We start from the raw sequence: 12,556 nt of genomic DNA, 5'->3' as shown, positions 1-12,556 counted from the left end.
ACAAGTAACATTTTCCACCTGCTTCTGAAATCTACCAGTATCAGAAATCTGTGAGGTGACAATGTGGAGTAACCCACTGACCCATATTAAACATGAAGCCTTGGATTTAGCTGATAAATCAGCTATCAGGCTTGAGAGTGGTACTACAATCAGTACTTGTCTGATACTGCTGATATTCCCCAGGCCCTGTGGAAACTGCTATTCAAAAAAAATCTGAGATTGTGTGCCGTAAACTCATGGGTGATTTAAGTGGAGGATCCTCACAGACAAAATCTTGATGAGCCACATAAACGTTCTATTTCTCTTCACCAGATCAATCACAAATACCCAGAGAGACGATTACTAGTGGCAGAGTCCTGCGGAGCTCTAGCACCTTACCTTCCTGTAAGTATTTGTATTTACTGCTAACATTTTGTTAGAAAGTAAGAGGAAAAAAATCTTCCTAAGTTTGAGTTATGAGGCATTCTTGCCAGGGTTGGGGCTTCAGCCCTGCTCCTGCTGAACCCCAAACCATGGAAGCTTCAAGCCCCACTATCCTTGTGCAGGCCAGGAGTCCTAACTTCTTCCCCCTGCCCCAGACCGATAAGCAGAGTATGGGAGGGTGGAGGAAGCTCTCCAAGTTTCACTTTCTCTGTAAAAGAGCCACATGTGTCTCACTAGCTGCCATTTGGCCACCCCTGAACAAGTGGCTTGGGCTGTTACCCTATCACTTCCCACTTTCACATTCAAAGGGGGGGGGAAATACCTTGAGGCATTGATGTTTGTTGTAACATTATGTATTCTCATTTGCATATAAAAGTGCTCCATTATAGGCGCTTTGCTTCAAGTGTACTCACCTCCCACCTTTAATTGGAGATTTTTAGTGGTAGTACCCATTGGCCCATGTATGTATCTGCTTGTTTGGGAAGGAGGGGCATTTCTTTTGTCCCATTCCCCTTTTGCGGGAGATCTTATCCAATCAAATAACCAAAAGCTCTCTTGGAGTGTCTCTTGCTGAGAGGCCATCTGGATCAGTGTCATACATTCCCATTGTATCTATTGTTTAGAAACATTTTATCCTGCAAAAGTGTTCCATTTGCTATGCTATTAAAGGTGGGAGAAGGTAGAATTATTAAATCAAGATTCTTCATGATGGAGAATTTCCTCCAGTTGGCTTCAGATTTAGATCAGAAGATATCAGGCTCTGAGTGAACACAGTGCACCCTTGACTTCATTGGGTTCACTCACGTCGTCTTGAGGCAAATCCATGAAGACCCAAAGAAAGGGGGGGGGACACACACCGACACCCTCACCCACCCACCCACCTAGGTTCCTACAAAGGAGGACTGCCACAAAGACCTCTTCCCAACTCTGGATAAACTGAAGTACCATATGCTGTTACTACCAACACAATGCCCAGAGCTTCAGGCTCCTCTGAGAATAAGGGCAACAATCATGCCTCGGTACCAAGACCTTTGGCATCACAGAAGCAGGGCACTGCAGTAAGAGAATAGTACCCACAACTCCTTCAGTATTGACTGTATCAGATGTGACCTGTAAACCTGCATAGGTACTAGACAGATACCACTCTTCTCAAACAGTCTTTGTGCCTCTCTAGGCATCCTCATTGGTACTGACTACATAGAAGGGACTTTCCAAATAAACATATTCCCTCAGTACTAGGTATACTATCTGGTACCACAGGAGTTCAAAATCTCCGGGAACGTATTGTTTTGGAGGAGTTGGAGTCTCCCTTGTTAATGGATTATGAAAGATGATCAGTACAGATTGGACCACCCTGGTCCAGTGCCATCCGGATCTGACTGATCCTGGATGAGGGATTTTTCCAGACCAAGGGAGGTCATTTCAGGCCCCTGCTGCCATCCCCTCCCCACTCCGCCAGTCCCTCCCCACCAGCTTTCCTGCCCCCCCCCCCCCCCCCCCCCCACACACACACCCAGCTGAGCTACATGCCAACACCCTGGCCCTCACCCCCGTGCAGCACACTCTCTGGAACATCTAATGTCATGTCAGACCAGAGAATCCCGGATTTTAGAGATGCAACCTGTACCAAGGTAAGCATAGTCTCCAAGGTGATACCTTTCCCCTTATTGCTTTATTCTCCACCACCTTCAGTCAGTGCTTGGACTCCCTCCCTTAATAAGGAGTTATTCTCTAGCTCAAATATCTCAGTCCAAGATGCCCCTTCTCTTTAGATAAGAAACTCCTTCTTGACATTTTTGAAAAGTGATAAGTTACATCATACAGGTACATGTTCCCCCAACCTAGTTTGAGCACGAGTGATTAGAGTCCTGCAATTCCACAGGTTTCCACATCTGTGGATGTTAATGCAGCTATCCATGACTCATTTTTGTAGATACAGATGCGGATGCAGATACAAATTTTGTATTCACTGGGCTTTACCAGTGATACCACCCCAACACTTTTTAGACTCCATGTGGCGATACTGAGATCTGGTTGCATATTGACAGCTGTTTTCTCTTGCTCCTAATCTTTGATGTGGGGATACTCCAAATGTCCCTCCTCCATTGCCTCAGGCACAATAGCAGCAGGAGCTGGAGGCCAGTGCAGTTAGAGGCAAGTCCTCAAATATTTCTTCATCTTCTCAAGATTAGGTGGTTTATTCCTCTGTCAGTGTCCATGGCTGATGACTTTAACTTCTGGAAGGGTCTGATGAATTGCTCTACGGATCCCTTTTTAAAAGGGGTCAGGAAATTGCAGCATAAGTTCCTGGATATTCTTCAGTTGACTCTCTACTCAAGTTGCCCTGCCTATTAATGAGTCCCTATTGGAGCCTGCCAAATCCATCTGGTAGACCCCTGTGATGATACCATCAGTATGCAAATATTATGTTCTGAATTTTTGTTCACCCATCTAGCACCGATTTTCTTAGTTGCATGGGCAGGCTACACCATAGAAAGGTCACATCATATAATAAAGCCCCAAAACGGCTTGATATATTTGACAGATAGACGTACTCTTTTTGACTCTTGAGTTTGATTGCCACCTATCGAGCTCCTGTGGTGAAGTACAGTCATTCAAATTATGCCAAATTCACTATGTTTATTGATCATCTGCTGGCTGGTTAGCATGAGCAGTTTCAGGTTCTGATTAACAAGGTTCAGCTGTTAGAACATTGTTATAGGTCTTGCTGGGTTTAGCCAATGCTGCCACTTGATTTATCTCTACAGGAGAGGGCATTTTGGTCCCAATTGTTTGGATTCCCAAGGCAGGTCCAAAACACAGCTGAGGATCGTCTCTTTGATGGGCTAAACCTGTTTGCTGAATCTCCTGATGAGTGCTTGCATACTCTTAACAATTCCAGAACCACATTAAGATCCCTTTGGATTTACACACCATTTGGATCCCAAATGACACAAATAATCTCGTCCCACATCATTCTCAGAATTCCAGAGATGTTATGAACTGCCAAGGAAGAAAAGGTTCCAGAGAAAGAGAACCGTCTGCTTCCTCTACGTCTGCTACTGAGCACTTAGCTTTTAATCATCAGTTTTGACAGGCTGATAATGCACTGCAAAACCAAGCTGCATCTATATTCTGTGTACTTTCTGCCAACAATCTTTTACTTTCTGCCCACATAGGGGAGAATCACGTCAGCCAAATGGGTGTTGGAAGCTGAGTTCGGGGTATGCAATCCATTTTACCTCCCCTTCCATACCTACTCTGATAAATGAAGTAAACAAAATTCTCATTTCAGGACAAAATGGAAAATTGGTGTCTTTGATGTATTTTCACTAGGTCATAAGCAAATGTTTAAGTGGTTTTCTAAATATAGACTCTTCTGAATTAAGACTTGTTATCAGTTGATTCCAACCATTAGAGGGAAATACTAGTTTTACTATTGTAACCAGTTTTTGTAATCTGTTCAGATACCATAGTGATCATAGTAGAAATACCAAGAAAGTAAGTGTTTGAATTCAATATGAATGGAAGAATTATTCTGTCTCAGATGCTGTTATGTTGTAACTGTTGGCAAATACTTTTTCCATGCTGACCTTTTTTTAGGTTAAAATCTAACTGCCTAGCCATGATATAGTGTAGTTCAGATGCTGAAATTCTTCTGTAGCCAAAATTGCTATAATCAGATCAGCATGGTAAAGGAAAAGAATTTAATTAAATATTGACAACCATTGCATTCCAGCATATGAGATAGATTTGTGTGTGTGTGTGTGTGTGTGTGTGTTTAGATATGTCATCAGATAAGTCAGCAAGAAGTTACTGTATGCTTTTGCAGTTGATTATTCTAGTGGGGAATTAGGGGACTTTGGGTTCTATGCCTAGATGCACATAGACTTTATAGTGGGATTTGTGAAAATTGCTGATAATGTGCATCATTCTCCTGGTATAAATGAGAATAGTACTTAACCACAAGAGTATTCTGAGAATAAAATACAATGTTTGGATGTTGCTATCTAAGTGCAAAGTAACTATTTACCCAATTTACACATTTAGCAGATATGTCTTTCTCTTCATATTTAGAAAGAGATTCGTAGTTCATTGGTGCTTTCCATGCTGCAACAGATGCTAATGGAAGATAAGGCAGATCTGGTACGAGAAGCTGTGATCAAAAGCCTGGGTATCATAATGGGATATATTGATGATCCAGACAAATATCAACAGGTATCATTCAGGGCTAAAGTCCATATACAGTTATACAATATATATTACTATGCAACCATACTCCAGACACTTTTGAATATAATATTTTTTTCATGTAAATTACTCATTTTTAGTCTCTGTTACTAAAAGGAGGAAAAGCTAAGTTCCCAGCTATCCGTAGTTCCTCGGGGATGGGCATCATATTTTTCTCCAGCTTGCCATTTATTTTTCACAACAAAGAGTAGTTACTCAGCCCCAATACTTACTGTGTAAATTTGTGCCTAAATATAATGCATCAAAGTTCTAATTCAACTGTTTTATCGTTTGCAGATATAATCCTTTTTTGTGGCATCTAAGGGTACGTCTACACAGCAGTGTTATTTTGAAATAACTGATGTTATTCTGAAGTAACAGAGTCCGCATCTGCACTTCAAGCAGTCATTTCGACATAATGTCAAAGTAATATCGAACTGGGGGACTTCTTATTCCAATTCCTGTAACCCTCATTTTATGAGGAGTAAGGGAAGTTGGAGGAAAAGTGCTCTTGCTCAGACTTCCTGCTGTGGTAGACCATGCCGAAAACAAAAATAAGCTATTTTGACTTAAACTACACAATTGACGTAGCTCAACTTGAGTAGCTTATTTTGGCTTTAGCCCTGCTGTGTAGACATGCCCTAATTGACCTAGAGAAGGTTGAAAATGTATAGCACAGTGTGTACAGAAAATATATAGGCTAGTACAAGTTGGACTTCTCTCTGGTCTAGCACCCTTGGGACCCGACCAGTCCTGAACGAGGGAATTTGCCGGACTAGAGGAGGTTCCCTGCTACTAGCTCCCCAGACTACCTTTCCTTCCTGCTGCCGGCCCCCGCCGCTCCCCCATTTTCCCCTCCCCCGGACTGCCATGCTGCTGTGGCCCCAGTAGCCTGGACTGCCCTGGCCCCAGCCTCGCTATCAGTGCTGCTGCAGCTGCCGCATCTGCAGGCTTGACCCTGCTATCGGGGCTGCTGTGGCTCCTGCACCGGCCCCAGCCCCGCTACTGTGACTGCCACATCCCTGGTCCTGTCACTGGGGCTGCCGCAGCCCCTGCTATGCTATTGGGGCTCCAGTGGTGGTCCCCGCCCCAGCCCAGCTGGGCTCCAAGCCACTAGTTCTCTTGCTGTTGGGGCTCCCAGCCAGAACTCCCTGGTCCAGGATCACCGATGGTCCTGCTGGACCATGGATGTTGCTGGATGAAGGAGTCCCAGTTTTGGGAGGTTCTACCTGTATTTATACTATACTAGAAGACTTACCTGTTCTTGCTTGGGTCCTTAACTCAATTTTTGTGTTTTGGAAAAATAAAATGAAAATGTACATGTTTAATTGGAATCATTGCTCTGGGGTGGGGTTGGGAATGACTGGTTCAGTATGCAGGCTGCCCTACGGGGAGTGAGGTCTGCCCCAGCCCTTTCAAACTGCAGCATTTTGGGTCTAGTTGAGAAGCACCTCTCCAGGGCTGTTGCAGCTCCAGTGGATCCAGCCAGGGAGGGGTGGGCTGATCCAAGTTGGTCTGGCCCCTGGATCGGCCCACCCCTGGATCCAGTGGACCCTACCCAGAGTGAGAAATGCAGCAAACTGCTTCCTGGCAAAGGGAACAGCAAGCAATGTGCCCATACGAATCCGATTCAGGTGGGAAATTAAGCCCCCACTTCCCTGTGAGGGAGAGGCATGGGACTGAAGCAGTCCTGAAAGGAGTGGAGGCACTTCCCCTCTGCCCCAGCCCCACCCCCACCCCCACCCCCACCAGCCCCTTTCACCTGCCTGGTGATTATCTCTTTTCTGTATAGTTTTGAGATGCATTTCCATAGACACAGAGACAAACTCGCATAGATATATATATATATATAAAATAGTAACAGAATATTTTCATAACATAACATTTTCCAGCTGCCAGTATTTGGAAATTTAGCGTATAGTCCCTACTTTTTAAGAGTAAACTAAAGGAGGGAAGAAAATTACTTGTTTGAGCCTCACTAATAGGTCAGGTTTTTTTAGGTCATCCATATACTATAGTGACAGGTACTTTATATAAAAGTTTAATAATTTTAAAATTACACTTATCTAACCTTTCTAAATGCAAATTTCCACACTGCTGGCTCTATATGCTATTTCTGTAATATACATTTGGAAAACAATGATATATGTGCAGCATTCCTGATATGTGTTTTACTGTGTTCTGCCAGGGTTTTGAACTGCTGCTTTCAGCTTTGGGAGATCCCTCGGAACGAGTTGTTAGTGCAACACATCAGGTATTTTTACCCGCCTATGCTGCATGGACTACAGAACTGGGCAATTTACAGACGCATCTTATACCCACGCTGCTTAATAAGATTGAAAAGTTACTCAGGGTAGGTATTCCGTTCATACATCTGAGTTTTCTTTGTCTATAGTTTTCTCTGATAAGCACACTTAATTTTCATATAACTTTAAAAAAAATTAATTTCTGTGATTTGTGGGGAGAATTCTTTAGGAGATATTTGTGTGGGATTCCATAGCTTTTGCTCTTAAATTTAGTGGAAATGGTATGAAACAATAAGTTAAATGATTTGAAGTAATCAAAATGGATAATACTAAAATAAAAACATTGTCAAGAAATAAATAGCAAAACTGGAAGCACTCCTTGCCTCAGGAGTGCAGATTATGTATTTTTGAATTCTCTTATTGATGAGTAGTTTTGTGAATTTAGGGATGCAACTTTCTTATAGATACTGTACCTTAAATATGAATCTTAATCCTTCGGAATATAAGAATGACTGTGGAACCTAATCGCTGTTCAGAACTAAACACAACACTTAATTATATTATTTTTTCTAACACTAGCAGGTAGCTGCACACACAAATATTGTGACGTAATGAGTCTTGCTCTTTTGCTCCTGCAGGTATAGAAGTGTTCAAGGAGTATTTCTGTTGAACATCCTTTAGAGAGACTAAGATACTGTGGTGATAGGGGACAGATAATTGTGTGCCCATTAAACTAGCAAAAAATATGAACACACTTAAAAGGTCTTATACTTTTATTTCAGGAAGGAGAGCATGGGCTGGATGAACATAAGCTACACATGTATCTTTCCGCTTTGCAGTCCTTGATTCCATCACTGTTTTCACTGGTACTACAGAATGCACCTTTTACTAGCAAAGCTAAACTCCAAGGTGAAGTGCCACCAATAGAAGGTACTTAGTTCATTAAATACTATGAACACTTTTTCTAGAATCCAAGCAAAGGTAAACTGGTAAATCATCATCAATTGATATTAAATATATAGCAGGGGAAGGGAGCTAGAAACTCTGTAGGGACAGATAAAACTATTTTAGTTGGAATGTGTGAGTGTGTATGCTTCTTATGTAGACATAAACTGTGTAAATTGTAATGTAAACTTTGTAGCTTTATGTAACATTGTGTTTACCATTGTGGTTTTAGGTTTCCAAACCCAGGGAATTTTTTTTTTTTTTTAAATCTCCCACTTTTTCATGTTGTGTCGCTACAAATTTACATAAGTAGTACATCTCTGGAGGTGTTTGAATTTCCCTTAATGTAACCACATCAATAGCTCCCAGGACTAGCCTATGAAGTCTAGATGGGTAGTCATGTTAGTCTGTATCTGCAAAAACAATGAGGAGTCCTGAGACTCCTTAAAGACCAACAGATGTATTTGGGCATAAACTTTTTTTCAGGGTACACTTATATACATGTTTAGGATTCAGTATAAAAATGTTAATGTTTATAACCATTATGTTAAAACTATTGTCTTAGTCATAGGCTTGTCTCCAGAATTCTCCTTGTTTGCCGTATTTTGTTTTGTATATTGATGAATTTGGGCATCAAACATTTAATGATCAAAAACAAATCATTCTATTCATCTTTTCATATTAAAAAGGGAATAGTCTTGTGATTTTATGCATAGTACTGGGAATAAAGAGAGCCAGTTTTCTATTTCTTGTTTCTCCGTAAACTTGCTATGAGATCTTTGGAGAACCTCCTGGTCTCTCTTCCTATATCTCATACCTTTCAACCACCTTCCCTGTCTGGAAAATCCCCACTGACTTTTAAGACTTAGATTTGACTTATTTATTTTCTTTAAGCACTTAGCCTTAGATGGAACATGCTGTAGAAGTTCAAATTAATAATTATTATTTTTATTAACATTACATCAAGATTATCATTTGCTCTTTTTTAACATATGGTTATATCTTCTGCCTTTACAGTGACTAGGTTCCCTCGGCCTGTGTCACCTCTTCAGGATGTGGCTACTATCATTGGAAGCCGTGAGCAGCTAGCTGTGCTGCTGCAGCTTTACGATTATCAATTGGAACTTGAGGGTACCACAGGCTGGGAGACTTTGCTATGGGTTGTCAATCAACTGTGAGTGTACCTGGCTTTCATTCCTTGTGATACAAAAATGTTGTGGCTTCTAAACAGTTGTGTGAAAAAGTTCTTTTCAATATCTAACTATCATTTACATTTACTTCACATACTAAAAATCCTAGCATTCCATTCTTTCTGATTTGCTCAGGGAAAAACAAGTCTTTAATGTGTTGTTAGATGAATATTGTTTGTACCTAAAAATTAAAATTTTTCTCTGTGCATTATGGAACTAAGTATTCTTGCATTTTAAGACCCTTACAGACTATGGTAATGCACAATAAAAGGCGGGGGGGGTATTTGAAATTTCAAGTGCCAGATGTTCCTGATGGGATAGTATTCCACCACCCCCAAGCTAAGCGAATTAAAGAGTGTTAATGTTGTTGTATTATTGGGATTTGAAATGACAGTGATCAGAAATGTCAGTGCTGTGCAAAGTTAAATCAGTTTGTGGGGTAAAGTGAAATCACAGAGAAGAAACATGCAGAGTAACTTTTAATGAGCTGCTACTTTTTCTCTTTTAGGTTACCACAGCTTATAGAAATAGTTGGCAAAATCAATGTTGCCTCAACTGCCTGTGTCCATGAATTCTCCAGGTTTTTCTGGCGGCTCTGCAGGACATTCGGGAAAATTTTCACAAACACTAAGGTAATAGAGTTCTTCTGTATCCGCTTAGGTCAGTTAAATATAGGAATACTTAATAAACAGTATCATATTTACATTATGTGAATACATGAGATATGGTGTGACCGCGCCCCAGGGGGTGGGTCCGTCGTCCCCGGTCCTTCCCTCCCTTTACCCAGTCTTGGGACGTCGGGCCCTCTGAAGCCGGGCTGCTCAGCCCTTTTTGGCTGACAACTTTAGTCACTTGTCCATATATTTCGCCAAGTTTGGTCTCCGCCCAAGATGGAGGAGAAAGGGGGGTCAGAGCCCGCCCTCACTTGCGGGCCCCAGCCCAGGACCCTAAGGACTCAGACTGCCACGCAGTCCTAGTCCGGCTGACAGGGTTGCGACCCTAAACGCGCCAACCCACGGGCTTGGTTCACCACCCTGCTCTGGGCTACTTCCTTTCTCCTCCTAGTCCCTCGTCCCCTGTTTGCTACTCCCCCCTCCGTGATGAGCCTTACCGGCACCCTCTGGTCTCTCCTGCGAGGCGGCTCCGGGCGCCAACCCCCCTTCTGGCGGGTCCGCTCCCCCTCGCCTGACCTGCCCCCTCTTCGCTGCCCAGACGGGTTTTGAAGCTCCTGCCACCCCCGAACGCCGGCCAGGCGTCCCTCCTACATCATCGGCGTAAGTCCCGCTCTAAACGCTGGCGTGCTGGGTGATCCACCCCTCCCCCTTCCGGCGGCCACCCCGGCGTTCCCCAGCCACGCCACGGCCCAGGAGCATCTGGCGCACGGCCAGTAGGCGCTCCCCAGCAGCATCAATAAGGCGCTCGCCCCCCTGGGCTCAGTGCGGGGTCTCGGCACCCCGTCACACATGGGTTATAATATGTCATTCCAGGGTCAAAAATCACTTGACACATTTTCATTTGCATGTCTTAAAGCTTCTCTTGGCCACAATCTCTTCTTTCTCTCCTCTCATCTTGGAGTCCATTTGGTGCTCAGACCTTTCATGATATCTCTCTGTCCGTGCTATAGGTGGATATTTCAGACTTCCATAGGGAAGAGCCCATTTACTCTTTAATTTCTCTTGGTTGGTGGACACATTGGGCTGCAGACTCCGGCCTAATTTCAATCCTTTATTGTAGTGTGTTATTCAGTACATCTTAGTGCCAAAACTTATTCACATATATCTACATGTCCTTCCTTCATTTGTTATTTGATGGTTGATTTTAAAATAAGTATTCTCTTTGATCGGTGTGTTTAAGGAATGAAAGGCCATTGTACATCAACAAAGAATATTTCAGAAGATTATTTTGAGTGTTATTTCAGTAACATTTTTAGAGATGCAAAGATCAGCTGAAAAAATAGTCTTTGAAAATATTTTATAGTAAATGTTTGCGCTGAATTTATTTCTATCTTTTAAAGAAGCATTTGCAAAGACTGACACAAGTATTGTGGAGCCATAACAAGTATCTCCATAGACAAGTCTAATTCTAGTTTCTAAAATCACTTTTGGACATGAGTCCTAAATGTAAAGCCTTTTGGAAGCTGTCATCACAAGCTGGGGGAAAAAATTGGAGAAGTTTCAGGGAAATGAGCCAGTATATGCATGTAGTGGGTTGTAAAACCTGAATCCTTTCTCTCCCCTTTCTTCCCCCCTCCGCTTGCCACCATTTCTGCAGGAAGCATAATTTTTTGAGATAATGTGCAGATCGAATAGAGCTTGCGGAGTGTCTCCACATTGCCGAGTGTCTTCAGCCTTATGAGTCAATGATTGAAGGTGTTTTCCCCCCTCATTAGGTATCAGGTACTCAGTATAAGACTTGGGTACATGAGCTCACACTTCCCTTGAGTTTTGATAAAACTTGGGGAAATTTTTAGTCTCTCAAATTTTTGTTTATATGGCCTTTATCTCTTTTATATATAAATAACACCTGTTACAGATTTTCATAAATTTTATCCATTCCTTAGGTAAAACCACAATTCCAAGAAATCTTGAGACTATCTGAAGAAAACATTGGTGAGTAGCATGAGTAAATTAATAAAAATCAACCTTAGCCTAAACCTAAAACTGGAAATTACTTGCTTCTGGAATTTATCTGTGACAGGATACGTCTAGACTACATGCCTCTGTCGCCAGAGGCATGTAGATGAGGCTACCAGGCATAGGAAAATGAAGCGGCGATTTAAATATCGCCGTTTCATTTAAATTTACATAGCTGCCGCGCTGAGCCTACAAACAGCTGACCAGCTATTTGTCGGCTCAGCGCGGTAGTCTGGATGCGCGGGTGTCGACATCAAAGGCATTTGTCAACCACCCAGGTATGCCTCCTGGAATGAGGATGCCTTTGATGTCGACACCCGCGCGTCCAGACGACCGCGCTGAGCCAACAAACAGCTGATTAGCTGTTTGTCGGCTCAGCGCGGCAGCCATGTAAATTTAAATGAAGCGGCGATTATTTAAATAGCCGCTTCATTTTCCTATGCCTGGTAGCCTAATCTACATGCCTCTGGCGACAAAGGCATGTAGTCTAGACTTACGCAAAGTGATTAACATTAAAACAGTCTAATCAGAAGTTTGTTTGAAAATAGAATTCATTTTAAATTGTCAAGGCTGCCTTAATTATGTTTTTAAATGAAAATATTTTATAATACTATCTATTGTAATTGAAAGGCAAAAGGAAACTAGCTTAGTGCTTTTGAAAATTAGGTCACTTATGTAGGTTACTAAATAAGGATTTAAGCATAATTTTAGACACCTGTTTTTTAACATCTTGATATGAGTCTGTAGCCAGAACTATAAAATACATTTTGACCTGTTCGAACATTCTTGTGCACTTTAAAATAAATTGTTAATGCCGCTACTGAACTAATTGTTAATTGTTAATGCTGCTACTGAACTACATACCCAAATGTCTCAACTACAAATACCA

General features: G+C 42.1%; 1 protein-coding gene across 7 annotated transcripts in view; it reads left to right on the top strand.

Annotated features, from left to right (window-relative positions):
• The window catches only part of RELCH (RAB11 binding and LisH domain, coiled-coil and HEAT repeat containing), a 120,790-nt gene that overhangs the window by 62,572 nt on the left and 45,662 nt on the right, over positions 1–12,556 (top strand). For 5 of the 7 annotated variants that reach the window (XR_012901714.1, XM_075921384.1, XM_075921383.1 and 2 more), the window contains exons 13-20: positions 313–384; positions 3,603–3,647; positions 4,501–4,641; positions 6,842–7,006; positions 7,682–7,829; positions 8,862–9,018; positions 9,543–9,666; positions 11,595–11,643. Coding sequence is in view for 6 of the 7 variants with exons in the window: in XM_075921384.1 (XP_075777499.1) it covers positions 313–384; positions 3,603–3,647; positions 4,501–4,641; positions 6,842–7,006; positions 7,682–7,829; positions 8,862–9,018; positions 9,543–9,666; positions 11,595–11,643 (901 nt within the window). In the remaining variant the exon portion in view is untranslated. The remainder of the gene's footprint in view (positions 1–312; positions 385–3,602; positions 3,648–4,500; positions 4,642–6,841; positions 7,007–7,681; positions 7,830–8,861; positions 9,019–9,542; positions 9,667–11,594; positions 11,644–12,556) is intronic. The other 2 variants (XM_075921386.1, XM_075921385.1) reach the window with 1 other exon arrangement.

The sequence above is a fragment of the Pelodiscus sinensis genome, chromosome 2 (assembly GCF_049634645.1).
Source record: "Pelodiscus sinensis isolate JC-2024 chromosome 2, ASM4963464v1, whole genome shotgun sequence".
Taxonomy (NCBI): Eukaryota; Metazoa; Chordata; order Testudines; family Trionychidae; genus Pelodiscus; species Pelodiscus sinensis.
Note: the sequence above shows the minus strand (reverse complement) of the source record. Positions and strands in the feature narration are given on the sequence as shown.